The sequence below is a fragment of the Dioszegia hungarica genome, assembly GCF_025882075.1.
Source record: "Dioszegia hungarica strain PDD-24b-2 chromosome Unknown MKK02contig_25, whole genome shotgun sequence".
Lineage (NCBI taxonomy): Eukaryota > Fungi > Basidiomycota > Tremellomycetes > Tremellales > Bulleribasidiaceae > Dioszegia > Dioszegia hungarica.
In genome coordinates this window covers 848305-872827 of record NW_026515779.1, presented here as the reverse complement: position 1 = coordinate 872827, position 24523 = coordinate 848305, and the positions used below count along the sequence as shown (strand labels likewise).

The 24523-nt window shown below is 55.4% G+C and overlaps 11 protein-coding genes across 11 annotated transcripts; 4 read left to right on the top strand and 7 right to left on the bottom strand.

The window, feature by feature from the left end:
• Positions 1 to 187: 187 nt before the first annotated feature.
• On the bottom strand, positions 188 to 1313 carry MKK02DRAFT_40825 (uncharacterized protein; the record flags this gene model as incomplete). The annotated part of the gene is made up of 8 exons (XM_053091288.1): positions 188 to 237; positions 286 to 451; positions 507 to 566; positions 623 to 681; positions 735 to 784; positions 834 to 939; positions 986 to 1214; positions 1257 to 1313. The coding sequence occupies 8 exons, from the start codon at positions 1311 to 1313 to the stop codon at positions 188 to 190; spliced, it is 777 nt and encodes a 258-aa protein (XP_052942299.1).
• Positions 1314 to 2254: 941 nt separating this feature from the next.
• On the bottom strand, positions 2255 to 3144 carry MKK02DRAFT_40824 (uncharacterized protein; the record flags this gene model as incomplete). Its single annotated transcript, XM_053091287.1, has 2 exons — positions 2255 to 2638; positions 2689 to 3144. The coding sequence occupies 2 exons, from the start codon at positions 3142 to 3144 to the stop codon at positions 2255 to 2257; spliced, it is 840 nt and encodes a 279-aa protein (XP_052942298.1).
• A 933-nt stretch (positions 3145 to 4077) lies between these two features.
• Positions 4078 to 6164, bottom strand: MKK02DRAFT_20665 (uncharacterized protein; the record flags this gene model as incomplete). Its single annotated transcript, XM_053086297.1, has 6 exons — positions 4078 to 4193; positions 4252 to 4349; positions 4401 to 5212; positions 5258 to 5337; positions 5385 to 5546; positions 5594 to 6164. 6 exons carry the CDS (start codon positions 6162 to 6164, stop codon positions 4078 to 4080), a joined length of 1839 nt encoding a protein of 612 aa, XP_052942297.1.
• A 1843-nt stretch (positions 6165 to 8007) lies between these two features.
• MKK02DRAFT_40822 (uncharacterized protein) lies at positions 8008 to 9091 on the bottom strand (the record flags this gene model as incomplete). Its single annotated transcript, XM_053091286.1, has 5 exons — positions 8008 to 8250; positions 8297 to 8469; positions 8526 to 8583; positions 8643 to 8776; positions 8827 to 9091. The coding sequence occupies 5 exons, from the start codon at positions 9089 to 9091 to the stop codon at positions 8008 to 8010; spliced, it is 873 nt and encodes a 290-aa protein (XP_052942296.1).
• A 619-nt stretch (positions 9092 to 9710) lies between these two features.
• MKK02DRAFT_40821 (uncharacterized protein) lies at positions 9711 to 12029 on the top strand (the record flags this gene model as incomplete). The annotated part of the gene is made up of 3 exons (XM_053091285.1): positions 9711 to 10580; positions 10625 to 10731; positions 10775 to 12029. The coding sequence occupies 3 exons, from the start codon at positions 9711 to 9713 to the stop codon at positions 12027 to 12029; spliced, it is 2232 nt and encodes a 743-aa protein (XP_052942295.1).
• A 786-nt stretch (positions 12030 to 12815) lies between these two features.
• On the top strand, positions 12816 to 13407 carry MKK02DRAFT_30312 (uncharacterized protein; the record flags this gene model as incomplete). The annotated part of the gene is made up of 2 exons (XM_053088020.1): positions 12816 to 13178; positions 13234 to 13407. The coding sequence occupies 2 exons, from the start codon at positions 12816 to 12818 to the stop codon at positions 13405 to 13407; spliced, it is 537 nt and encodes a 178-aa protein (XP_052942294.1).
• A 562-nt stretch (positions 13408 to 13969) lies between these two features.
• Positions 13970 to 14615, bottom strand: MKK02DRAFT_30311 (uncharacterized protein; the record flags this gene model as incomplete). The annotated part of the gene is made up of 3 exons (XM_053088019.1): positions 13970 to 14137; positions 14192 to 14458; positions 14538 to 14615. 3 exons carry the CDS (start codon positions 14613 to 14615, stop codon positions 13970 to 13972), a joined length of 513 nt encoding a protein of 170 aa, XP_052942293.1.
• A 1071-nt stretch (positions 14616 to 15686) lies between these two features.
• On the top strand, positions 15687 to 16297 carry MKK02DRAFT_30310 (uncharacterized protein; the record flags this gene model as incomplete). Its single annotated transcript, XM_053088018.1, has 2 exons — positions 15687 to 16055; positions 16109 to 16297. 2 exons carry the CDS (start codon positions 15687 to 15689, stop codon positions 16295 to 16297), a joined length of 558 nt encoding a protein of 185 aa, XP_052942292.1.
• A 2533-nt stretch (positions 16298 to 18830) lies between these two features.
• Positions 18831 to 22346, bottom strand: MKK02DRAFT_30308 (uncharacterized protein; the record flags this gene model as incomplete). Its single annotated transcript, XM_053088017.1, has 10 exons — positions 18831 to 19056; positions 19106 to 19522; positions 19699 to 19746; positions 19842 to 19872; positions 20359 to 20521; positions 20572 to 20803; positions 20907 to 21033; positions 21434 to 21575; positions 21826 to 21954; positions 21990 to 22346. The coding sequence occupies 10 exons, from the start codon at positions 22344 to 22346 to the stop codon at positions 18831 to 18833; spliced, it is 1872 nt and encodes a 623-aa protein (XP_052942291.1).
• A 481-nt stretch (positions 22347 to 22827) lies between these two features.
• On the bottom strand, positions 22828 to 23566 carry MKK02DRAFT_40815 (putative ribosomal protein S20; the record flags this gene model as incomplete). Its single annotated transcript, XM_053091284.1, has 5 exons — positions 22828 to 22842; positions 22913 to 22963; positions 23016 to 23115; positions 23166 to 23265; positions 23464 to 23566. The coding sequence occupies 5 exons, from the start codon at positions 23564 to 23566 to the stop codon at positions 22828 to 22830; spliced, it is 369 nt and encodes a 122-aa protein (XP_052942290.1).
• Positions 23567 to 23914: 348 nt separating this feature from the next.
• On the top strand, positions 23915 to 24464 carry MKK02DRAFT_35380 (uncharacterized protein; the record flags this gene model as incomplete). Its single annotated transcript, XM_053089165.1, has 4 exons — positions 23915 to 23957; positions 24018 to 24157; positions 24214 to 24375; positions 24435 to 24464. 4 exons carry the CDS (start codon positions 23915 to 23917, stop codon positions 24462 to 24464), a joined length of 375 nt encoding a protein of 124 aa, XP_052942289.1.
• Between the last annotated feature and the right edge of the window lie 59 nt (positions 24465 to 24523).

Below are 24523 nucleotides of genomic sequence, written 5' to 3'. Positions count from 1 at the left end.
TGGAATGCGGAGCGGGATGTCGGCCAGTCAGTTCATCATGCAGGATGATGCAGCTTGTCGCGGCAGAGGAGTGGCGCTGGTAGCCTCAGGGGCTAGAAGATCGCTCCTAACTTGACTGGACTTTGTAGTAGCTATTTGTGGAGGAATCCTTTGCTATGTGGTTCTGCTATGTGTGGGGCCGTGGGCATCACCAAGCGGTCATACCTCCATCGATCCTCAGCTCTGTTCCGGTTGTATCTACTCCTAGTCAGCTGATGAATCGTAGAGCGGACCGAGTCCACTTACATGTCGAGTAGTCCGACAGGAAGTAGACGACTGCGCCAGCCTGCTCCTCTGGCTCGCTGAACCGTCCAAGCATGGTAGAGTCCTCGTTGCTCTTCTTCTTCTCATCATTCTGCCGCATACCCTTGGTCATGTCCGTGTTGACTGGTCCTGGTGATATACAGTTGACCTATCACATATCAGCTTCGGTGCGCACGATCCGGAGGAACAGCAATCGAGCTCACCAAGACGCCCATCTCGGCCCATTCCATCGCCAATGACCGAGCCAAAGCGTTCAGAGCTCCCTGCATGGTCAGCTCGAGAATGACGAGAAAGATGAGCTCTGCGCAGGAGGATGTACCTTCGATGTGTTGTAGAAGCATTGCTTTGCGCCCTTGTTGGCTATGCTGCCGGAGACGGCTCCCGAGTCAGCTGTCATTTCCCTCTATGTCCTGGCCGACTGGAGGACCCACAAGACACAAAGACGACCCGGCCATTCTGGTAGCCATGCTCCTGCCAAAGGCTATTATGGTCAGCTATGAGCTTAACAGAAGGTCATAGGTATTTTTCACTTGACAGCAGCCTGGGCGACCGTGAAGCATCCCCAGACGTTCGGGACCATCTGCTGATCAAAGTCTTCCTTGGTCATCTCGACCGCCGGCTTTGGGACAGCCACGCCTGACTAATTTAGTATCGTCTATATCTCGCGCATCGTGAGACTGACCAGCACTGCACACTACCCCTCCGACCGGTCCAACATCCTTGTAGATCCTGCCGACCAACTCCTGGACCGCCTTCTGATCGCTGACATCACACTGGAACGCCTCGCAGTGAACACCATACTTCTCCGAGACCTCCTTGGCACGTTCTGGTGCGTCCCCCGACGACTTGTAGAGGATTGCAACGTGAGCGCCGGCTTGGGCGATTTGTTGCGCAATGGCCAGACCGATACCCTACCGGGTCAGCTTCAAGCCGTCAGCAAATTCGCGACGCACCCTGTTCCCGCCGGAAACAATTATACACTTGCCCGAGAGGTCGACTTGCCAGACCATTTTTGCTTGTGCAGTATGTAACAAAGTAGAGTCTGGAAAGGCAGAAGATTCGGGGGCTGCAGGTCGCGTCGCCTCAAGATCGGCCTGATCCAGATCGACCCTGCTCGGCCCCAGCGTCATGATGCCGGCATGGAACCCTGGTGCGCGAAATCTGAAACCTTCTGAAACGATAGGGGTAGTCTGGAATGGATTGACCTATAGCTCAAAGCCATGGACCGCCGCAGATCGCTCTTCCCAAGAAGTGGGTGATCATGACAAGACATAGAGTATGCATGTGCTATAAACCGCCTTTCGGCGCGCCTACTGTCTGCAATTGTTGCTCCTGACATGGCCGATGCTCCTTGTCCACCTCCCGGTATCCACACCGGTTTCCGCAGGTGCGTCCCATCTTCTCAATCTCCCTGCGCCATCGACCGCTGGGACAATGCCTGTCTCCTGCATCTCCTCCGGAACCTGATCAGTCTAGTGCACCAAGGACGTCTTCCGCTGCCACTGACCGATCCGCTTCCTTGCGGGATCCCCGTGGTTCCACAAGTGTACCTCGCGGTGCTCGTCCGCTCTCATGCGGACTTCAATGGTACTGGCCCTCATGTCCTCGAAGTCTTGGCCAATAGGTCTCGGTAAGGTGTGCTCCACGATGGTGATGTTCTGTGCGCTACCCTCCCGTGTGGTCTCTGAGAGGACTGCGCTTTCAACCAGCTTACGGAAGGCCGGTGCCATACCGTAGACTCTTAACATCTTCTCCAGGGGATTGCCCCGGTCGGCCATGCTTGAGTACAGCTCAGAGCTGATTCGCTGTGACGATTGGATAGTATCGACCGCAGAGTTGGTGCCTGCCTGCGATGGCCTCGGGATCGAGTGAAAGGTAGCGATCATGTATTCTGCACCTTGATAGATCGTGACCACTACCTGAGCATCGCGGCTGGCATCTCCGTTGTGTCTCAGGTATTCGCTGCTCGCGTTGACAAGCTGCTGCCCAAATGAGCCCCGCTCTGCCCTCTCGCGCGAGGTCCTCTCCTCTCCTCGTATTCGTCAAACGTCTCCTCGTCGGTCGCTTCCGTGACAGGAATCTGCCCTTCCTCGAAGTAGTAGAATGCTTTCATGGGCATACGTCCTCCTTCATGATCCTCGGGATCCTGCGCAAGCCTGTGCTGCACCTCGATGAGATCTCGATGGTCCTGCTTGGCGTGTGATATGGCCCAGTTGCTGGATACCCGTTGTTCGGGGTCGTCCGACTGATGCTTATGCCAACCCCCCAGGTAAGGCCCTCTCCCGACGCGGTTGGGCTTGGTCCGCCCTTCGGACTCTGCGTGGCCCCATTGACGCTACCTGAGGGCTTTTGAAGCGGACTCGTCACCTGACCCTGCTCGCCAACGGTGACCGATCGACTTTGGTCACCGCCAGCGTCGACATTCCACTTATCTCTCAGAACGCCGCCATCCCCGCTTCGGCGTTCAACCGTACCATCCGGGTAGGCAAGCACGCAGATGGTCTCGTTCGTCAAGCTTTCCAGCCCTGACCCAGTAGGCATGTTCAACGGGATATCGCGCAGCAGTCGACCAAGTTGGTAATTCTCGTAGGCTGAAGCGTCTCTCGATCCCGTGATGATCTCGCTGAACGCGGCGTAAGTCGGTTCCCCCATGGGCCAGGTAGTGGGTGGGATCTGGACTGCACCGGTGAGCTTGTCGAAGAGCTCAGAGCTGGCGGCCAAAGCTATCGCCTTGGCTTCTTCATACCGTTCAAGCGCCTCAAATTCCCCGTCTGCAGGCAGCTCGCTCAGTGACAAGAATGTTGCGCCTGCGACGGGACCGCCGTTCTCTTGTCCATCCATTTCTGTATGACTACCCGTAGTCTGTTTTCTGAAGAGTCTTCCTTGATTGCAGACTCCGTAATGCGCTTTAGCAATTCGTGTACAGTGGGCGGACATTGACGTTTGAGGAAAATGTAGTCATCCGTGTCTTGAAAAGTGGGCACATCGACGTCGTAAGAAGGTATACAGTGCTTAGCAGAGCGACGGGGCTCACACCTGGGGTCGGAGGCATCGGCATCGTGGATCACCGACCGCTCAGACGTGGCTGGGGACTGGTCCTCTTCAGAGGTCGGGTCAGGTTTCGTTTGGTGAGAGGACGTGAAATTGAACATTGCGCAGGACGGGTCTGGTCAGCTGGCGCCGGGGGATGGAGACGAGCGCCCGGGCGGTGAAGCTCGCGTGAGCCTGGAAGTCGAACTTCGGGAGAGATTGCCGTAAGTTGGAGGACAGTCGGAGAGCCGTGTGAGTGAGGGGTATGTATGGTATACTTGGTGGATATGAGAGGAACGCTCTGTGCGGACAGCCTCTGAGTAGAATGATGTACAGAACAGAAATGAGAAAGCTCAGTGGGGGGGTCTTATATAGCCTGTCTTTCGCCTGTCTCAAACCCGTCATCGTGTAGCACCTTTCAGTCGCTCCGTGACAAAGGATGTAAGACTATTCCCGAGTATCGCCGATACGTCTATCACCGTCTGTATTTCCGCTTGTGGTACATGACTCTGTCGCTCAGCAGTGTCGGCCTCGAAAGGATTACCAGCAGCGACGACATCTGAATACTGAGCCAATCTAAGGACAAAGGCGATCAGGATGAGTATATCTAGCGTGGCGCTCAGTCGACACAATCACCGGTTGGACCATGAGCATAACCGCCAATGTCAGAGCCTTGTCAGAGCCTCACATGTAAGAGTATGGTCGCGTCTCAGTCACGCGATGTGCGACTCATCCTGTACCCCTCTATCCCATGACCACGTCCTCTTCCACCCTCGATGCTTGTGTCTCGCCGGTGTTTGGCCTCGATGTCCCCTGGAACACATCATCCGCGCGGACAAGACCGAATGCCCCTTCGTGCCCTGCAGTATCAGCGGTCGATCCATGTACCTGCTGAGAGCAGCTGCAAGCTAGTCTCACCTAGTGCATGCGCCGGTGTGAAGGTGTCTCTCCACCGGCCAAGGAGGTATCCGCCTGTGTGGATGTACCCGCGCCACAACCACCGGCCCATGGGATGTCTTGGGTTGCGCTACGACATCAGCCCGTATCCTTGCGCAGGTCACGTCAACAGACTCACCTCATATGTCATACACAGCGACACCAATCCATCCCAGGCCCTGACTCTCCCCCTCAACCTCGCCCATCCCCAGTTACTCTTCGCCCTCCCACTCAACAGTATCTCCTTGGTCCACCCCTCTTCATCCTCCTCATCCGGATGCACCACCTCATAGCCATAGCCCATCCGCACGCGCCTCTGCTCCGCATTCTCCCCATCCACATCTGGATCCTCATCATCCATTTCATCGAAACCCGCGCTCGCCATTCCCCCTTTACCCCCTTCCTCCCCCTTCCGCACCCTGATTACCGTCTCCGTGAGCTTCATCTCCATAATCTGCGCCGCGAACTCCCCAGTGTATACGGCGCGCATGTCCCCAGCCACGACCTGCCGGTACTGTTCCAGGCTGTAGAACAGGAAATGTCCCTTCCAGCCCCCGGCGAGCGCGCCGACAAAGGAGGTAGCGGGGAGTCCGGCGGAGGTGTGCGGGTCTTGACAGACCGAGTTGCGTTGCCATTCCCGATCATGGAGGTGTGAGGGGGTGACGATGGCCGATCCGAAGATACCGCGTAGAGGGGGATTGAGTAGGTGAGAGGGTGCTTGGTGTGCGCGAAGGTTCGAAGCTTGGAGCTGGAGGAGACTCATGAAGACAAAGTATGCGACGGGGACGAAATGAGGTGGAGCCCGACGCCAGGTATACCCGAATCGCTCATATGGGAGGGTGTTTGTTCCGTGCGATAGCTCGGCGTCGTGCTGATTACAGGTGCAGCCTGGAGGGCAGAGAGGAAGTTGGCGATGATGCCACGGTCCGAAACTGATGTCGTACTACAACTCATCAGCACAGGCCACACGAGAATAGAGATGACATACCTTGGCACAGGCAAAGACGTATGGTCGGAGCATGAAGATCTTCTCGTCTAGCTGTTTTGGGGTCGAGTGCTCGATCAGATCTACAGGTCAGCAACGAGGCGATAGACTTAGATTGTCAAGGACGTACCTATACCAGAGAGCAGAGCAGACCACATCCCCAAGGCATCCTCCGGGCTGACCTCGGGATAGCCAGGCGAGAGGGCGTCTTTGATGATCCGGTCGTCGTAGTAGATTCCGAGCCAGGCCTTGAAGAGACATTCATCTTCCAAGAACGCTGCATTTCGACCGTCTGCCCATCAGCTTGCTGAGGTCACAGTTTAACCTCGCTCAACATACCGCTCTCGGTGACCAAGAACCACACCGTCCACAGGTCCGGCATGAACGACCCCCTCAAGCGCTCCGCCCTTGTACTATTAGGATCCCCATCGAGCGACTTGAAGTTGACGACCTCCCTCAGTCGCCCTCTGGTCCTCCACCTCGCCTTGAAGTCCTCCGCTAGCGCCTTGGGCGGTCCAAAGAGGTCGTAAGCCCGCTTTTTGCCTCCCGACTGCCGTGAAAGGGCATCACTAATCCACGCATACCGCCGATAGATGGCCGCGCTGTCGAAAGTCGCCAGGTAGAGGTCGTGGTATAGCTTTGGATTGGTCGAGAAGGAGAGAGCGGAGTTTGCTGCCCGACAAGATAGAAGAAGTGGGAGGAGCGCTGACGGACGGGAGGAGAGGACGAGCTGATAGGCGATGAGCGAGAGGATGGGTTCCGGAAGATTGGGTAGCGAAGGGGCATAAGGACTGTTGAAGCCAGAGGGTGATTGGCGAGGTTGGGCTGTTTGGATGTCCGAGGGGAATTTGGGCGAGACGGGAGATAAGATGTACCCCAATGACGACTTTCTGGGGGTTGAGCGCGACATTCAGTCCAACTGAATCGGGAGATCGGGGACCGCTGAGCTGCTGGCTTGGCTGTTGAATGGGTAACTCAAAGGGACGCTGTCGTGAGAATTACTCGTATAGCTATATACCGACAGAGAGGCGCTGATGGCTGATGGCTCAGCCCTCTGCTTGATAAGTCCACCCCCTCTGGCCGAACCGGCTACTCCTCGATCTCATTTCGCTCAAAAGGCAGCTTTTTGGGTCCGGTTCCAGCCAGTTCCGATGGGAATCTGCGTAATCTCGGAGGCGTCCGTCGCTCAGGAACAGGGATTTACATCCGGGGTGACACACCTTTTACCTTTGTAGAACCTTATCGGTTGCTTGGCAACGAAATTGCTCCACTGTCCTCATTCCCCGTCCTCGAGAGCGTACCAAAGATAGCTTGACTAGCCTCGCAACAGGGTGGGACGGTTCGGTTCCGATGGTGTTCCGCATCGGAGGCCTCCGGAGGCTGACATTAGCGCTTCGGGTGTCGGAAATACCGTACCGTTCGGCAAAGGGAAGTCCGATCTTGCCGCTATGGAAGCGCTTGATACCTCGGCAGTAGCGAAGCGGATCAAGGGCATGGCGGGCGATGTATGGTACGGCCCGCTGACATCAGCTCACATCGTCATTTGGGTCTCACTAACGTGTACTTTATATAGGGTCCGAAGCGAAGCTTGCAAAAATCGCGATCGAGCTAGCTACTGAGCGCCGCGTGCGCTGCTGACGAGCTGCTGACCTTGGCGTGTATGTGGCTCACAAGCTTTTCGGTATTCACTTGTACGAGTGTGGAGCGCTCAGATATCGAGAACATACCGTGATCTCGCGGATGCACACGTAGAGTACTCTGTGGAACCTCGGCCGGTGCATCCCTCTACAGCACATTCTCTGATAGTGACAATGTCCTCGAGCATGGGACTGAACTGTTTTTGGCTTCAATCGTGCTTCGGAAGCTGTATATGCGGAACACCTCGGATACAACGGACTGATCACCTCGCTTCCTGTCCTTGGCCTCACCGCTCCTCGCGATCCAGCTCCGGCTCCCCACCTTCCGGCATCTCAGCCGTGAACGTCCCCTAGGTCTGTCTCACGAATGGTCGCCTCCTCGTCCGCCAGGACACGCTGTTGGGAGCCATCACTCCGCGTTCCCTCGGTCTGCGAGGGACGCCCCGCGCTCTTCCAGCTGGATGTAGCAGTACGCCCTTCCCTGCTCCCGCTCGCGTTGGAGGTCCCCTGCGATACCTGTCTTTCCGCCTCGGCCTCGGCCGCCTTCCGGTCGACGATTGGTTATGCCAAACCGAACCTAAATTGCCGCGTGGCTTCCGCACAGTTGGCTTTGCTACTGCCCTTGGAGTGTGAACTGTAGAGGCGCTGAAGCTCCGCTGCCCAAAGGAGAGTGACCAGGGCGTAATCGTCAGTCCTCGGGTCTGCAAGTGTTGTTGACATGGTGGATGCGGAGAAGGATGCCTTGGCTGTGTCTGTAATGGTCGAGTCAGCGCGAGTAACAAAACGAGCCTTCGAGTGTGATGGTATAAGTGGAATGTCCAGAGGAGCTGACAAGCCTCGTCTACCCAGGGTGAAACACGGGGTCCGCCCGTTCCTTTCACACATAAGCAGACAAAGGACACTTGCCTTATACCGAGTAAACCCGATCTATATCGCCGATGTCAGACTGTTAGTGGCAGTGGTGTGCCCTCGACACACCATGAAGTCCGTCAGCAAGGGCATGCGAGCGCAAAGGAACGTGTCTCAGTGGCTATAGTCACGAACAGTCAGTACTTGCACAGAAATCTGATCAGCTTTAGAAATGCTCGTACGACAACACTCCAGCCAAACTACCCCCTATTCTTCCTCTTTCCGCTCAATCCGCCCTCTCCGCGGACCTACCGCCGCCCGACTCGGTATAGGTATACCTCCACCTCCACCTTCCAGCGCATGCCGGCTCGTCCACCCCAGCACGCGGGACATGACCCACTCCCCTACGCCTTCTCCCGGCAGCGGCCGGATCGTCTCGACTTCATGTACCGAGATGAGGCCAGAGTAAGGGGAGAATGTATACAGGGAGGAAGTATGCCATAGTGCTTCCTACATGATCAGCTGGGCTCGCATACGTCAGCGTAAGACAGCTTACATTGTGAGGTGGTAGTCGAGGTGTTCCGCGGATAGAGAGCAAGACGCGGACCTGTTTATGCCGATGAGAAGGGAGACGCTTCGTGAAGAAGGCAGCGGCGGGTGCGCCTGCTGCTTGAGGCGAGGGTGAGAAGGACATGCGGTCGAGGGAACAGGTGAGGTCGGCGAAGAGGGCTGGAGGTGTCAGCTGGGATTGCGCTGAAATGGGCTATGGGCGGCGTCGAGTTCACCTGACATGCCATTTCGCGTGAGGGTGTGAGCCATAGAATAGCCAGCGAGGGACGAGATCTTGGAGTCAGCGCCGTGCTCCGGTAGCCGAGCCGAAGCTAGATTTAATGTGGACCCACCTTGACAGGGAACGGAGCTGGCAGCTTGAGGACCATATTCCTGCTGAACACTTCAGGTGGGCACATCTCCACTCCACCCTCGTCTGGACGAAAGAAGTGAGGCAGGGTGGTCTGTAGATGCAGCATAGCCTTCCCTGCGCCATCAGCTCCTACAAATGAAATTTTGGCACAGGAGGCAACGCACCAACTCGCATCTCCCACTCCTTGTCGCTCACTTCCAACTCTGGATCTTCTTCATCTCCTCTTCTCCCTTCCACAGCTCTTTCCTTGCCCTTCCGACTGTAAGAGCTCGGCGGCGAGGGTCGGTATGGCGGAGAAAAGAACGGGGTGGATTCGGGCTGACGAGGCGACAGGGCCGAGAATAATCGGGAGAGTGGCAAGCGGGATGGCCCTGCTGCTGCTCTGCTGCTCAAACCGCAGGCTCGACATAAAGGTCTCAGTGGAGGCATTAGAGCTGATTGATTCTGCTGGGCGAGCTTAGGAACGCGTGTATACAGTGAGGATCTGACCTTAGCTTTCTGGTGCGCGCAGCTGCGCCGAAATATCTGCTGACGTAACAGATGAAGACTGCCTCTTCTGGCAATTCCCCGTTCTATTACGTTATACCCCTGGTGCCTGACTTGTACCCTGAATACCAACCGCCACTCATTCCCCTTAAAGTTTGAAGATGATCGTCGGCCACGCTCTGGGCACTGCTACCAAAGTATCGGCTCATCCTCATAACCGTTGTCTCTCTGTAACATTTCACCCACTCACCACTCCCTTGGTCTTCCAAACCAAGGAAGAACATCCGAGACGATCTTGATCCGCATCCGCAGAGATCGAAAGGCAGGTGTTGCAAACAAGGCACGGCGGGGGAAACGCGCGCAGATCGGAAACGCTGTAGCGCTTAGATTAGGCACCCCAACTGCCCCTAGCTGTCCGCGTCGTGCCTGTTTGAACCCCCAACCTCCACACATCCTCACTCAACTTGCCCTTCTCCTCCGCAGCCTGCTCAGCCTACGGGCCAAGCCCTTGGGCATTGGGGGCCGAAGAAGTACATACCGCCGGAAGGATCGATCGCCCATCATGCCCAACTCTAACACAAAATCTCCCATCGCCCCTCCTCATCCTACCTTAGACCCAAAAACCGACCTGGTCGACCCCTCTCGCTCCACCCTCTCCCTCACCATGATCCGCTCCCGCTCCCTCTCCATCTCCCACGCGCCTACGCTCGACTCGCTCACCCTTGCCCATATTCTCAACGGCGAGACATGCCCCCCAATCGCCTTTCCGGACTTTGCGGCCTTTGTCTCCCACAAAGAGTTCACGACCGAGAACCTACTGTTCGTCATGTGGTTCAGGTCCTATCGGCATCGTTACGCGCAACTGCCCAAGGAAGTGCAGGATGCGATACCTGTCCCCTCGGCGCGCATGGGGGATAGGTACACTCCGTTCAAGTACCTCGACAGTGAGATGGTGGATGGGGTCATGGGCGGCGGAAGGGAGAGCATCGATGCCAAGGTGGAGTTTGATTCCTCGACGCCAAAGAGGGACAATCCCAGGCGTGTCCGGCACTACAAGGAGGGAGAGTTCCAGCCATGCGCGTGGTCGGCCGGAAGGGGGTGCAACTGCGGTAATCCGGCGGGACACAAGCACGACTCAAAACCACAAAAACGGCCATGGTTCGGTCGGCGCAAATCATCAACTCTGTCCAATCTCGACGCGTCTACGTCTCCGTACAAGGTCGCGCCGATCCTTAATCCGGCGTCAGCGTACCCATCATTACCCCCGCCCGGGACCAAGATGATGCCGGCAGAAGAGCAGCCATTGCGCGCAGAAGCGGAAAGGGCGTTTGGGACATTTCTCAAGAAGGGAGGGACGAGGGAGCTGGGTATCAGTGATGAGTTGAGGGTGTTTGCGAGGGATACATTAGCGAGGAGTACAGCCCCAAATTGCGTACGTCCTTTTACTCCCATTTGCTGCCTGTCGCTCATGCCCAGTTCTTACCTGTCTTTGAGGAAATTTACCATACCGTCGAAACGCAATCTCTACCACATTTCATCTCCCAAGCAAAAATGAACATTAACCGACCTAAGCAGATCTACTGGTAGGTCGCCTCTGAACCCGTCCGAAATACAGCTGACCACCAGGTATATGGTCGGTCTAGCAGACTTCCTCCTCGGCGTCACCATGTTCCTCCTCCTCACCCTCTTCGTCCCCGAACGGAACTACGGCTACCGCATCACCCGACTCCCGTGCATCATCTTCACCTCGTTCGGGGCCATGCAGTTTCATTCTGCCGCCCGGGGCTTCTGCTCGCAGATCTGGGGACGGGCGAGTCGACAGGTCCGACCGTGGGAGTTGGACAGTATGGACGGGGACGAAGAGGCAGCGGCCGGGCGGGAGATGGAAGAGGTGGAGGTGTTGCCCTTGACGGCGCTGACGGGGCTGGGGCTCAAGGGGCTGGACAAGAGCGTGGTGGATGTGCATGATGCGGAGGGAGGCGAGTCGAAGCGGTCGTCGAGGGATACGGCGACCGGAGCGGTGGAGTCGAGGGAGCTGGATATGGACATGGACATCACCCTTCCGGCGGGCGTACATCCCCTCGGCGAGCTGGTCGGGGTATTTCCAGAAGACCCACCGCCGGCGGGCTTGTCGAGTCCGGCCTTCTCGTTCGGATCGCCCTCGACCTTTGACCCCGAGGCGTGGCGGGCGCAAAACCAAGAAGCGGGAGATGAGGTGGGCGAGTCGTCCGAGTTTCACCGGAGGGAAGTGGTCGTCAGGCGCGAAACGATCAAGGTACCCGACGCGACGCAGGCGTTCCCTATCATCGACCATCAGCCTAAATCACCTACCACTCCGAATTCCGCCGTTCCCCTCATGATCGCTAGAGGCGGTAGCGCTAGCGGTCTCGCCTCTCCTCTTCCCTTATCAGCCACAACCGCTCCGCCCTCCTCGCTCGACACCGATATCTCCCCATTTGCATTTTCGGATCCCACCTCCTCCTCTTCTCCTTCCGCCCCTATCCGCTCTTCTAGCCGCTCCGCATCCCCTATCAAAACAGCACCGGCCGTACGGGCCGGGCCCGGTAACCCGCAGGCCAAACGACCCAGTACAGCCTACTCTACCGGACCCGCCCCCGAACATCGTATTCCAGCCGCCGACCTCTCCACCCTCCTCGTCAAATTCCGGCGGGCCGAGCCGCTCGATCCGCAGTCGTATCGCGAGGGCGAAAGTAGGCGGGAGAAGGCGATGCGGGTGTTTGGGCCAGAGCGGGTGATTGAGGATCCGAGAGTCAAGCGGTTGATGAGCAGGATTGTGAATGAGATATTGGTGGTGGGTGTGATTGTGGGCGTGGGGACGGTGGTGCTCTGTTTTGCGGTACCGATGAGGTTGAAGGCATAGGGGATAGGAGGGAGGGAAAACCCAGAGTATGGGTGTGGCCGCGGTAATAGGGCATGGGTGTAGGGCTTATAATACGCTTATGCGGAACGGCGCGGGTCAGGAGAAGCGGACGAGGGCGGGCTTGTACATAGCTGTTGTATCTAGATCATTGTTACGATGTACTGCGGGTGTGTATCGGGCGGGGCTTTAGCTGACCTATCTGACGATACTAGCTGACGTCTGATGATCTTCTGACGATATCTCATGACACCACGAGACCGATCGACGATTCAACATGCTAGGCGGCGCAGCCGCATACGACGTATAACACCAGATACTCGCCTCGCCGGCATGACACGTGCAGCTGTGCCCTGACCATAGCAGACGATTACATCTCTCAGACCAAGGTGATGTGCCCTCCTCAATCGTTCCTCGCCCTCCCTTCGCCATCGGCACCCTTGTTGGCCGCGTACGATCCGTCAGATACGCGTCGCAAGCGACGATATGACGCGTGTGGGGGGATGGTAGACTCGTGTCCTTTGGGGATCCTTTGGCCATGACCGGCACTGCCCGCGTTTGAGACTTGCAAACGTGTGTGCTACCCGGCCGGCTCGTCTCATGAGGGTGTACCTTTGAGGATCCTCCCGCTAAATGTGCCTGTCCGGGAATCCAAGTATAGACGAACGGCCAGGGCTGATACATAAGGCGGACTGTGCCCACCATTTTCTTCAGGTCTGAGGCAACTGAATCTTACTCACAGATTGCGAATCAGCTCACGCACAACACGCTTGCTGTACTCAGTCCAAAATGCGATCAAGCAGCACCTTTGCCCTCTTCTCTGCCTTCCTGATCGCCCATCTCGCCTCAGCCTCGCCCATCCTAGATGTCCGCGACGGCTCAGGCTTCAAGATTACGATCAACTACAAGGGCGACGTATATATCGCAGGCAGCAAGTCTTACTCGAACAATACCCCAGGCTTGCCATGGCCCAAGAGCATCTTCGACGGCGACAATCAGAGCGTGACTATCGTGGGTGTGGGCGAGAACGACGATCCGGCCAGCCAGGGGGTCCCCAAGGAGCCCAGCCCGATCACCAAGCTGATGTTCTGGTATTTCGGTACGGATACCAAGTCGGCTGCTTCCAACACCAAAGCCAGACGATATGGCAAGGTAGGTCGTTGACCTGTGTCATAGAGAATATGAGGGTGTAGACTGACGGAAGTAGTGTACGCTACAGCTTGTCGATACGGAGAAGAAGAAGATGCAGGGTGACGCAGTGTTTGATCTCTCCCCTGAAGACATCGCAGCGGCTGTGCGCGGGAATCAGGCGTATTACAAGAGCTTTGTCGATAAGAATGTCGATATGCGGTGTACGGACGTGGATGATGTGGCACAGTGAATTGGGGCGGGCGGTGACTGGTGAGTTGCCAGCAGCCCAGCCGGCTCTTCAGTGGAGCGTTGAGCTGATATCTGCAGGCACCCTAGGCCTGTACTTGTAATATGCTTCGAAAGTGGCGTGTGTGTATAGCGCGATGTAAGATGTACAATATGAGACTAGACATGCTGTCAGCCTGACCATGGACGTCCCTCTCACAGGACATGGTCGCAGTCTGCCAGTGTGGCATCAGGGCACATCGTTGATCCTGAAACAATGGTGAAACAAATGAGGAATGAGTAGTTGGAAAGTGGCACTGGATCAAAGTCGCCACACGTGTGATCACAGCTATTAAGACGTGAATGACGGGGTTGTACAATATAACATCACCGTCGAGGCTAGCTAAGATCGACCACAGCCGCTTCGTCAACTTGCGCAATCCGTCAGCGGCCAAACCTCATCAAGAAGATGTCGGTGGCTGGCGTCAGAGCTACGCGGATCAGCTGATATCCGCCGCATTTAATGGGCCGCGTCGAGCAGGTGACGAGGATATACAGTCACTCACCATTGAGCATTCGAGCTAACGTCACATGATATCGTCCACGGCGGTACAGCGGAACTCGCAGTTGGAATCCATCGACGCCTTGTAGAAGGGCTGCTTGCTCCGCACGCTCTCCGCCACGTCCTCAGGCGAGAGCGTGAACTCCGCTGTATTGTTCATCTTCATGGACGTATCGATGAGTTGCATTGTGCACTGTCTTAGTCAGCCTCATGATCCGGGTCTATTAGAGAGAGACACAAGACTCACCACACCGCTCACGGCAGTCGCATCCGTCGCAGAAGTCTTCACGTAGCTGCCCTTGTAGCCCATCACCTGCTTGATGACCGTATTGGACTTGTCCGTAGCGGCTGACCCGCTGGGAGGAGTGGTCAGCTCGCCCACCCCATTGATGACAAAGTTGGCATTGTCAGCGGCCAGGACGTCTTTGGGCCAAGGTCGCTTGACATTGGCGGTGAACGAATTACCGTTCACGGCGTGAAGATCGCCCGTGAGGCGGATCGTGATAGTATTGGGCTTGGAGGTGTCGCGCACTTCAAGTACGGGAGAGGAGGCGACGGATCGTGATAGTATTGGGCTTGGAGGTGTCGCGCACTTCAAGTACGGGAGAGGAGGCGACGCTGAGGTGTAGCACCGAGGTGGAGAGAAGGGCGATGAGGACCGAGTAATACATTTTGAAAGTTCAGAGTCGACTGCTTGCTTACCTGAGGCTGAGGTTCGGTGAAAGACGCACTTGGTCTGGCCGTCTTGGTACAAGGCAAGAGAGGGAGATACTAAACTTTATATTGTAAGCACAAGGCATCAGCTTAGCATCTATGTGGCTGCCGTAAAAGCCTTCCAAGATTCTGAGGGGGGTCCAATGAAGGCCTCTGGACATCTCAAACAGGTTACATGTCTCCGGGGAAGGGAGGAGCGAAAGGATGATACATCTCCTCCTGGGTCGCATTGCGTTCCGTGATTCCGGACGGAGAGTAAAGAAGGGGCGGTCAAGGGAGGTCCCCATAGAGACAAGATCAGCGGCGCAACCTGCGAGTCACGACGTGTCAAGGGGACTTGGCGCGCAAGCTTACATGTACCCACATATAATCTTCCTTTCAGCAGTGACAGCTCCATGGTGGTATAGGCTGTCGTACGTGTACCAGACTGATTGTACCTGTGTCATATGCTGTGGTCCCTTCACAACTGTCCCCGATGTGTTTCACTTTCGCCACTCGGTGGCGACCCCTTATAGATCCTGTACCTCCAACAAACATCCTCTGAACAGTGACAACTCGATATCAGCTAGCACCAGGAGCTCCTCGTACATGTCCCAGGACAACAGTCCTTTACGACCGACCCGTGTTCCATCTTGCTATCCATTTGACTCCATTCGGTGTGTCACAGTAGAGAGAGGCAGCTCCGTGCAGGCCATACTATCGCACATGTTCAGGATCACAAGGGACACGTCTCATCAGTCCTTTGCGGCTAGCTCCTGGCCTGCCCCGTAATCCCCTGGATGCCCCTTTCACTCCACCCCATGAGTCAGAGGCAGAGAGCTCAAGCTTTCCACTGTTCAACAGTATAGAAAGGGGCGTCGCGATCGTCCCTGTTCCCCTCTCTTCAAGTGAAGGAAGAAATCACCAGGACTGCATACGGATATATCAAGGACAGTCTCGCTCTACTAAGCTGGACACTGCATACCGATCATCGCTACAGCCACCTCACGTCGCCAAGCCCTAGATCCCCTTCGCGTCTCCCTTCCCTGATGCAAGTCTCAAGCCTTTTCGCCGTCCTGGCTTCTCTCGCCAGCACCCTCGTGCTGGCGGCTCCCGCTAGCCTCGTCACTCGTGAAGACGCTGGCATCGCACTGATTGTCGGACCCCAGTATCGAATCGACAGCGGTAAGGCACAGGTGTCTGGCAGCAAAGAGAGTGTCGGGGACTCATACGACCGCTGGTGGGGTCCGGACGTTCTCGGTCACGTCTCGCGGACCATCCACATCGGAGGGTTGGGCGAGCTCTTCGATCCCGCGTCGGGCCCTGAGGGGGCGAGGATCGCGAACCAGATGTTCCAGTACACGGAAAAGTTTGAGGCGGATGGAGTCAAGGTGAAAGCGGAGCCATACTGGATTGAAGTGAGTCGCCCCAGATTCAGCTGTTACTACTCGGCATAGACTGACCCTACCAGTGCTCCATACTCCCCCCACGTGAGCCCAAATCTGGTGGGATTCCTCGCTCGGTCCAATTCACGTTGCCGTCGTCCGAGGAGATAAAGAAGGCAGGGGCCGGCGAAGGTCCCAATACCAAATATCGCGTGAAAGATAAGGGCGTCCAGCTCTCGTGCGAACGGTCAACCCAGCTCAACCGTCCAGCGTAGAGACACATGATTAGTAGAAGCTCAACTGCAATGTATTTGTACTTGTACATGTCACCTGGCACAGGCAAGGATGCAGGCTGAACTAAGCGTTTCAGGATATCAGATACCTCACTGAAGCGGAGTCGTTGTGTATCGGGGTAGGGACCAGTCGCCCGCGGGTTGACTGGCACTCGGATCAGTAGATCTGACACGTTCCTGCGAATCTGAAGATGGCCGACTGCGGTATTCGGGAGGTTCAGCATCGGATCACGCACGAGTATCGTCTGCAAGTGCCTGGTCCACAAGGCAGTCACTGCAGACCGCGGAGTAGCACCAAGCTCGGGTGCGGATACTTTGTAAAATATCCGTCAGATACCCGAACCCGATCATAAAGGGTGCGGATACGGGTCAGAGATACCAGTGGACCTCGGATTAGGTGCGGATGCGGGTCTCAGTGAGGATTGGTACTCCTTTGCATCGCCTAGCGCGGCCTAGCCTACCTTTTGGACACTTCAACAGTCTCAGCTAGGGGGCGCGCGCCGGGTATGGGGGAGTAGCTACCAGGTCACCCAGCTTCCCCGAGCCTTCCACACTCCGGTCTAGCCAAGCCGACGCCTTGACAGCTGAGATTGAGAGACGCATGGCTGTCATCTGCATTGCGCAGCATGAGCGAGACAAGCTTGAACTTGCCGAGTCGACATCGAAGTCAGGGCTTACGAGATGAGGAATGAGGAGACGTCAAATTTGCCACCCAGTGGCAAGTGGCGCCGTTGCGGTCAGCTAGCTGAACATGGTCATACTCTGTCATAGGCTGAGGATGGACGTCTAGGTGAGAACGAGGGAGTTAGATAGGCTCGAAGGTCCCTGCCGAGTCGCAAAGGCTGACACTTTCCATAAAGCACACTGGAAGATCAAGCGACAGCTCAGGTGCAGAATGGATCTCCTCTCAGAGAAGTAGTACAGATACATCAGGTCCACGTTGTAGAAAGTCTCACGCCCGATTCACTACCTCTACCACAACCGCCTGACATCCATACTCTGTGACTTGCTCCTGAGCCGGCACTCTGTATTGTCAGTACTTATTAGACCTCCTGTGCCCCGGTATAAGATGGCACGACGGCGCTATTGATGGCCACTCACCCAGCGCGCACATACAGTCTCTCGCCGTGTCATCTAAAGTATTCCTCCTTGCAGATCATTTCGTAATTCGTGAATTGGCGAACCTGATGGTATGGGCTGTGGGATTGCATGGTCGCAGCCCATTCCGCCTCACTCAAGGTGAACCACGTGTGCGCAAGTGCCGGTTGGGACTTGTCCGTCAATGTCATCTGCACTGTTTACTGATCAGTGCACGCACAATGTCAAGGCAAAGCCATCAAGCAGCAAGCCTAGCGATCGACTTACGGATCCCTCCGTTTCTTTACGCTCCAGGCTGCCGTGGGGGTAGTACCAACCCCCGAACCGTATTTCATGCTCTTTGACAACGAACTTTTTACCTTCGTTGACAAACTCAAATCCTATGCCTGGCATGGTGAACGACTTGGTCTTGGAGTCAAGTATGGTGCCTGTCCATGCTTGATACACGCCATTATCTAAGACGTACCCGCCTCCGGTCATATGCAGATTCTCGCTGAAGTAGTAGTCCATAGTGCTCCCCAATAGTAATAGTACGGGAAAATACCAGCCTGGTATACCATTACCAGGGTCCTTAGTATGGTAAATTACTGATACCAGCTATATGCCTTGGTATTAGTATGGTATTTAGTATCGGCCCCCGCGAATTCAGTGGTAGCAGGTATTACCAAGTACTAGGCCTGGTATACCAAAAATACTGCAGCTTTTCCGCCACCCGTCCTTTCCTGAGCTGCTTTCTGAGTGGCGGTCCCGCCAGGAGGACTCTACGTCAGTCTTTCAGCTCTCAGGTAGCCTTGAGGTACATGCGGATATGCACTGACGCTGCTTCTGCATCTGTGACCACGAACGGCACTCCTTTGTCGCAAGTCAGACACTACTTTGTCCGAAGTCAGACACCACTTTGTCGGAAATCAGCACCGCTTTGATTGGTCTACGCCCTGATGATGGCTTTACCATGGCCTGAGAGGGTAGATACGCCGATGATTGGACTACATTGCTGCTCAAAGTAAGCCTCAATGTTCGCATGATTGCAGCCACATACGACTTTAGTGGCGGACTGGGTGGCAACGGAAGCAAAAATTGCTCCTCATTCCTCACTGGATCTCACCCCTGTCCGCACTTTCGGTACGAACTGAGCAGGGGTAGGCTGGGGGAGGAGCGCTCCGGGCAACCTGAGCACCTTTATAGCATCATAAGGCACTCTATTGGACGATGGAGAGTCGTCTAAAGATTTCCACTCGGGCCTGGTATGCCATGGTATACCAGCTTGGTATTGGTATTTTACCAATACCATGCTTTCCCGCCTGGTATAGTACAATTACTTATCAGACGATTCTCCTGGTAGATAGTATGATATTTGGTATTGGCCTCCAGCCCTCCGCTGGTATTAGTATATCTACCAAAATACTATTGGGGAGCACTAGTAGTCCACAAAGACATCATTCCCGGCGCGAGCTGTCAAGTCGTTGGCGGGCCTGGCGGCAATGCCTCGGAGAACGAGGAACAGGGGAATCAGGGGAGTGATGATGAATGATCGCTTTTTAGGAAGATACCCTCGTCGTCGAATGTGTAAGCTTGGCGTTTGAACGTTTTGAGAAGGGCGTCGAGTCACGAGCGGGAATTGACTAGCTTGAGTTTGGCACGTACTATTCGAGGCGATCTGCAAGCAATGTCAAGTTTGCGGCGTAGACTGACTAGGGAGAATGGGGACGAGCAGTGATGCCTCTTATAAATGCGTCGGCCCTACTGGGCACTGCCAGTCTGCTCTTACGCAGATGGAGTGGGACGAAACGCGGGGCAAGTGGAGAGGTGCACACAAAGGACCACTGTGCGAAACGAGCGTTGACTCGGGGGTTTCGTGTCGCATCAGTCTCGTCAGCCAAAGGATTCAACCTCCTCAGCAGTCCGTAAGGGGATGTGTGAGGTAAAAGGGGAGCAAAAGTGAGACGGGTTTCGGGTGCGGTAGGAAGGCTTACCCCTGGAGGGGTAGCCCATCTAACCCTGGGAAGGCGAGCTGCGACATGGCGAGATATCCGCGTGCGTGTGTCATCAAAACCATCAATGGATCCGGAGCCTGTCAGGAGTTCAGTCCAGATGGGACACGCTTCAGACCTATGGGCGAGCGGACAGACGTCCTTTCCAGGGTGAGTGATGCAAAGGACGGGAGGGTATTAAGTTTTCAACCGAATACCAAGGGTGGCAAGATACTTTTCCGACAGCAGAGTGGAGATGCATTGGACTCGCTCAGCACTCCTTATATATTCCAGACCTATCGATAGCTAACTAACAAGCTATCGATATCCAGCCGACCTACTGATAGCCTATCGATAGCTAACCTATCGATAGCTCTATGCTATCAACCTATCGATATCTAACCTATCGATAGCTATCACCTATCAACCTATCGATAGCTAACCTATCGATAGCTCACTGATAGTTACCACTTCCGGTATCTTCTCCGACTTGTAGCAAGAGCGCATTCGCCACCCGGTGGCGACACCCAGAATCTCAGTTTCTCAACAGAGGGTAAGACAATCAGTGATGCCGCAATATCTCGGGGGCATCAGCTGAGGCATCCCATTCCGATACGAGTAGGAACGGAACCTTACGGCCTTGCGGGTACCGTTGAGATGGAATCGGATCAGAAGTTCACAGCGACAATATTTGGCTCATCAAGCGGCTCGGGATCAGATCATGTAGTCCCTGCAGGCAGTACAATTTACATCAGGACTTTGGCAGATGACCCTCCGTTCGTCCCCGATGCACCACATCCCGCGCGGCATGCGAGTCAAGCTAGTGATCAGCGGCCTGGCATGTCAGTAGCGAACATGGTCGAACCCTTGCGTCGCTCCCTGACCTGACCTCGCCACTCGATCCGCGCAACGCCTGCGACTCACCTTTCGCACACAGCATCGTCAATTCCGTCAATCAAGTACTATCGAGCACACCATGTCGACGTTCGTATCTGCTGGAGCCTGATGATAAGTGGTATTGTAAGTCACAGCCCGCGCGATCTGTGCCTCCGAGAGCGAAAAGCAAGGCTGTCCCGACGCCGGCTTGGACTTGTCCACCAACTCGATAATGCACCGTGGATGGATCAGTGCGAGCGCTCTGGTCATTCATCCTCAAGGCCGGGTAACGAGGCTGGCCCATAGACTTACCTTTCCTGTCACGTTCTTGGCCTCGACCGAGTTGAGGGGGTAGTACATGCCAGCGTAGTCGAGGCTGTGTCCGGTAGTGGGCAGCTGCTCCGATCCGCCTTCGGTGGTACTCTTGAGCGTGCCTATGCCGGACATGATGAACGACTTGCGTTTCACGTCCAGTATATCTTTTGGCCATGTGGAGCTCAGATCGTCGAACAGGTAGGAACCGCCGACGAGCGTGATCTGCTGGCTGAGAAAGTAGCTCGTATTGGTCGGTTCATCACGGGCCTTCAGCCCGGATGCAGGCTTGGCGAGGGCGATCTGGAAACTGAGGAACAGGGGGATCAGCGCACTGATGGAGGATACCCGCATCTTCGGAAGGGGGGTTTGGCGCTTGATGCGTAGGCCCAGCTCGAGTGCGTGCCAAGAAAGGTACGGGCGGGGTCTTAGTGCTTGAGGCTGGCACTTGGTGTACGCAGACTGTAATCCCAGCTGTGTGAACGCGTATCTGTATACGGGTATCTGAGATACTGGGACTGTAGCGCCCTATAAAAGCCATCGACAGGGTCGACCCCTGACGCCGCTGCCAACTTCCAGGGGGGAAACATTGTTAAGTTTTGAGAGCAGACTGGGGATGCATTGGGCTTGACTACTGCTTCTTATATAGTGCTGAGCGGGTTCCTACAGACTAGTATCCTACTGATCCTCTACTAGGTATCCTACGAGTATCCTACGTCCACAAGGTATCCGACCAGTATCCTATTGGTCTCCGACTGGTCTCCGACTAGTCGCCGACGCGTATCCTACGTGTAGCCTACCAGATGCCTTGTCTGTGTCCGACGGAGACGAGGAGCCTACTCGTCTGCGCCTCGTCGCCTACCGACGTGACACGTCTCCGACGCGTCTCCTACTCGGCTCCTACTTGAATGGAGAGTACGACGTCTGTTTGTCCGCCTCAGGGATCCCCGTAATCCTAACAAACATGGGGTAAGTGGGGATGGACGAACTAAGGACCTTTGCCACTACATGTCAGTGACTGGATGACACGTGTCGCAGTGCTCGTCTAGTGAAAGGAATCAGCTTTCAACTCAGGCGGGCGCCTTCAGGGCTGGATGACAAGTTCAGTAATCTGATCACAGACTGACGAGAAACAGAGTCAAAGGTCATAGTTGCATCAGTCAATCAACGGTAAGTAGTCCAATATCAATATCTTGCTTGTACCCCAACCCTTCCTCGGACTCAACTGTTCTCAATGCTACAGTAGAAACTGACCCTCTCGTCGGCGGACATCTGGAACAGCGCCTGCTTGCTTCGCAGCCTCTTGGTGATATCAGCGTCTGAGAGTGTAAAGTCAGCGGTACCGTTCATCTTCTTGGTCGAGTCGAGGAGTTGCATCGTACACTGCATGGATCAGCCCCGCAGATCGGCGAACTCACGATACCGTGCACATCGATGAACTCTTTGGTAGCCACCAGCTGATAGCTGCCCATGTAGAACACGATCTGCCGCGTGATCGGCGCCTTGTCCGTCCCGTCCGAGGGACTATCGAGCTCGCCCAGTCCAAGAATGACAATGTTCTTGTTGACGGCGTCGGTAGCGAGATCGCCCCAGGGGTGCGAGGCGCCGGTGGTGCCGATCCCTGTACGGCCTGAGGTGGCGCGGAAGTCTTTGCCGAGGTGGAGGACGATGGTGTAGGGTCCGGGGGCGTCGTCGCGGGCGTGCATGCGGAGGAGGGGGGAGGCGGTGGTGGAGATGAAGAGGGTCAAAAGGGCGATGAGGGTGGATACGAGCATCTTGGGTTGGTTGGCAATGGAGTTGATGTGATAGTGGTAGTGTTATGAGTGGAGATGTGGAAGTGATGATAATATGTGGATCTGGGGAGGTGAGGTATGGTTGCAAAGTATAAAAACAGCAGAGCGGGGTCGTAGTCCTGAGAGTGGCGAGTCTTTGATCAGTAAGCGTTTCATGGAGGTGATGAAGGGAATGATAGGGGCGATGGCGAAAGGATGCAGTTCCTCGCAGGTTGGAGTGTCTGACCTGGGCTGCAGATGCTCGATCTGGCACCGGTGTGCAGGAGGGTCATATCGGTCAATAAGATCAGCTTGGCCATCGTGCCTCAACCGCTTAGAAGCAGTATTGTTTTTGATTGGGACCGGAGCTAGGACCTAGAAAAGCCCACAGCGATCACTCCAGCATCAGCAGATACTTGATGACTTGCAACAGACAGGAGCCATGATGTGCATGCAATACACAATACACAATCACGCCCCTCCCCTATCCCAGCGAGATCTGAAGGAACGCATCGCTTACTGGACCAATCAGCTAGGCCCAAAGATGGTCTGTAAGCACGACAACTCACAGCAGCGATGGTAACCTCAACCTCCACTCCGGGCTCAAGCGAGATCGAGGTCTGGCACGTCAGCTGATATTCTCTACCAGCCATCAAACATGGGCCAACTCACGATCTGCTTGACAACGTCGGCGGAAGAGTTAAGGTCGATCAGACGCTTGTGGATGCGCATCTCGTACCGGTCCCAGGTCTTGGAACCTTCACCACAGGGTCTGAAGGTATATCAGCTGGGATCCAAGGAGATACTAGGAAAGCAGCTCACGTCTTCCTGGTGGTGTGCTTGAGGACCTTGGTGGGGAGACGGACGGGGCCCTTGACGCGGAGGTCACGGTCCTTGGCGCGGCTGATGAGGTCGGCGCAGACTGGACGTCAGCGGCAGTCCGACAGCATGATCAGGATGTCTTTTCCCCTCCCAGAGTCCGCTCCTGAATTGCGCCGCCCTTCGATTCCATCCTCTAATTCCTGCCATCTCTCAAACTCTTCCCTTCCTTTCCTTTGCCTCCCGTTCCATCTCCTCGCAAGACTTTCCTGCCCTCTCCTTGCCGTACACACCAACTCACACTTCTCAAGGGGCTTGACGTTCCTCGAGGTGAGGGTGATCCTGATCTTGTGGATCTTGGCGGTCGCACCACCGGACTTGTCGAGGTCCTCCTTGTAGTCCATTTTGATTTGATTTGGGTCTGGCGGGTGAGAGAGTGTGGGTACGGCGACTTGATCTATTCTAGATAGATCGGCAAAGTGACCGTTGAGTTGTAGGGATAGAGAAGAAAAGTTACAGCGAAAAGGCAGGATTTGGGTGCAGCAGCAGCAGCTGAAGGAGAGAGAGAGAGGGCGGAGTTTGCCGCTTCTCAGGGTCAAAAGGGTTCATTTGTTTGATCCCGCTAACTAGATATGATATTACGTTATTCCTAATTCAGATAAGAAATGTTGAATTCGTTGCTCGCTGCTGCAGCTCCTCCAGCACTACCATACATACGGCCTCATACAGTCATCAGCGCTCATCAGCTCAATATGGTCCGCCTCATCACCCACAACATGCTCGCGTGTCACGTCAGTAAGTCAGCTGCGAGCTGTGCACAGCAATACGTGCTTCAATCTAGCTGACACTCGTTAGAGAACTGCACGAAAGACAACTTCCCCTTGGTCTTCTCCGAAGTCGAGCTAGTCATTCGCGAGTCTGAAGCCAACTATGACTTTCTCCGGCGCTTCATGCCAAAGTTGGACTGGCCAGCTCTGGTAGATACAGCCAGATCAGTGAGCTGCCCGTTCCTCGTATCTGCAAGACCGAAGGCACAAGCTGATACCCTCAGCTCGGAGACGAGACATTACCGGACGACCAGCCCGAAGAATGGACAGACGAGCAGCTGCAGGCGCTGCATCATGTCTTGATGGAGATGCATGTCGAGGAGGGGAATATGACATGTAGGGGGTGTGGGCATGTGTATCCTATATCGAACGGGATCCCAAATATGGTCAGTTCAGTGGCATGACTCGTGTGGTGCGAGCAAGAAAACAGAAGCTGACTGAGTAGCTGCTGGCAGAGCACGAGGTCGGACGATAGTTTCCGTCTCGCGAGGCGCATCATGACGATTTGGACCATGTTGTAAAGTACTAGTTAGA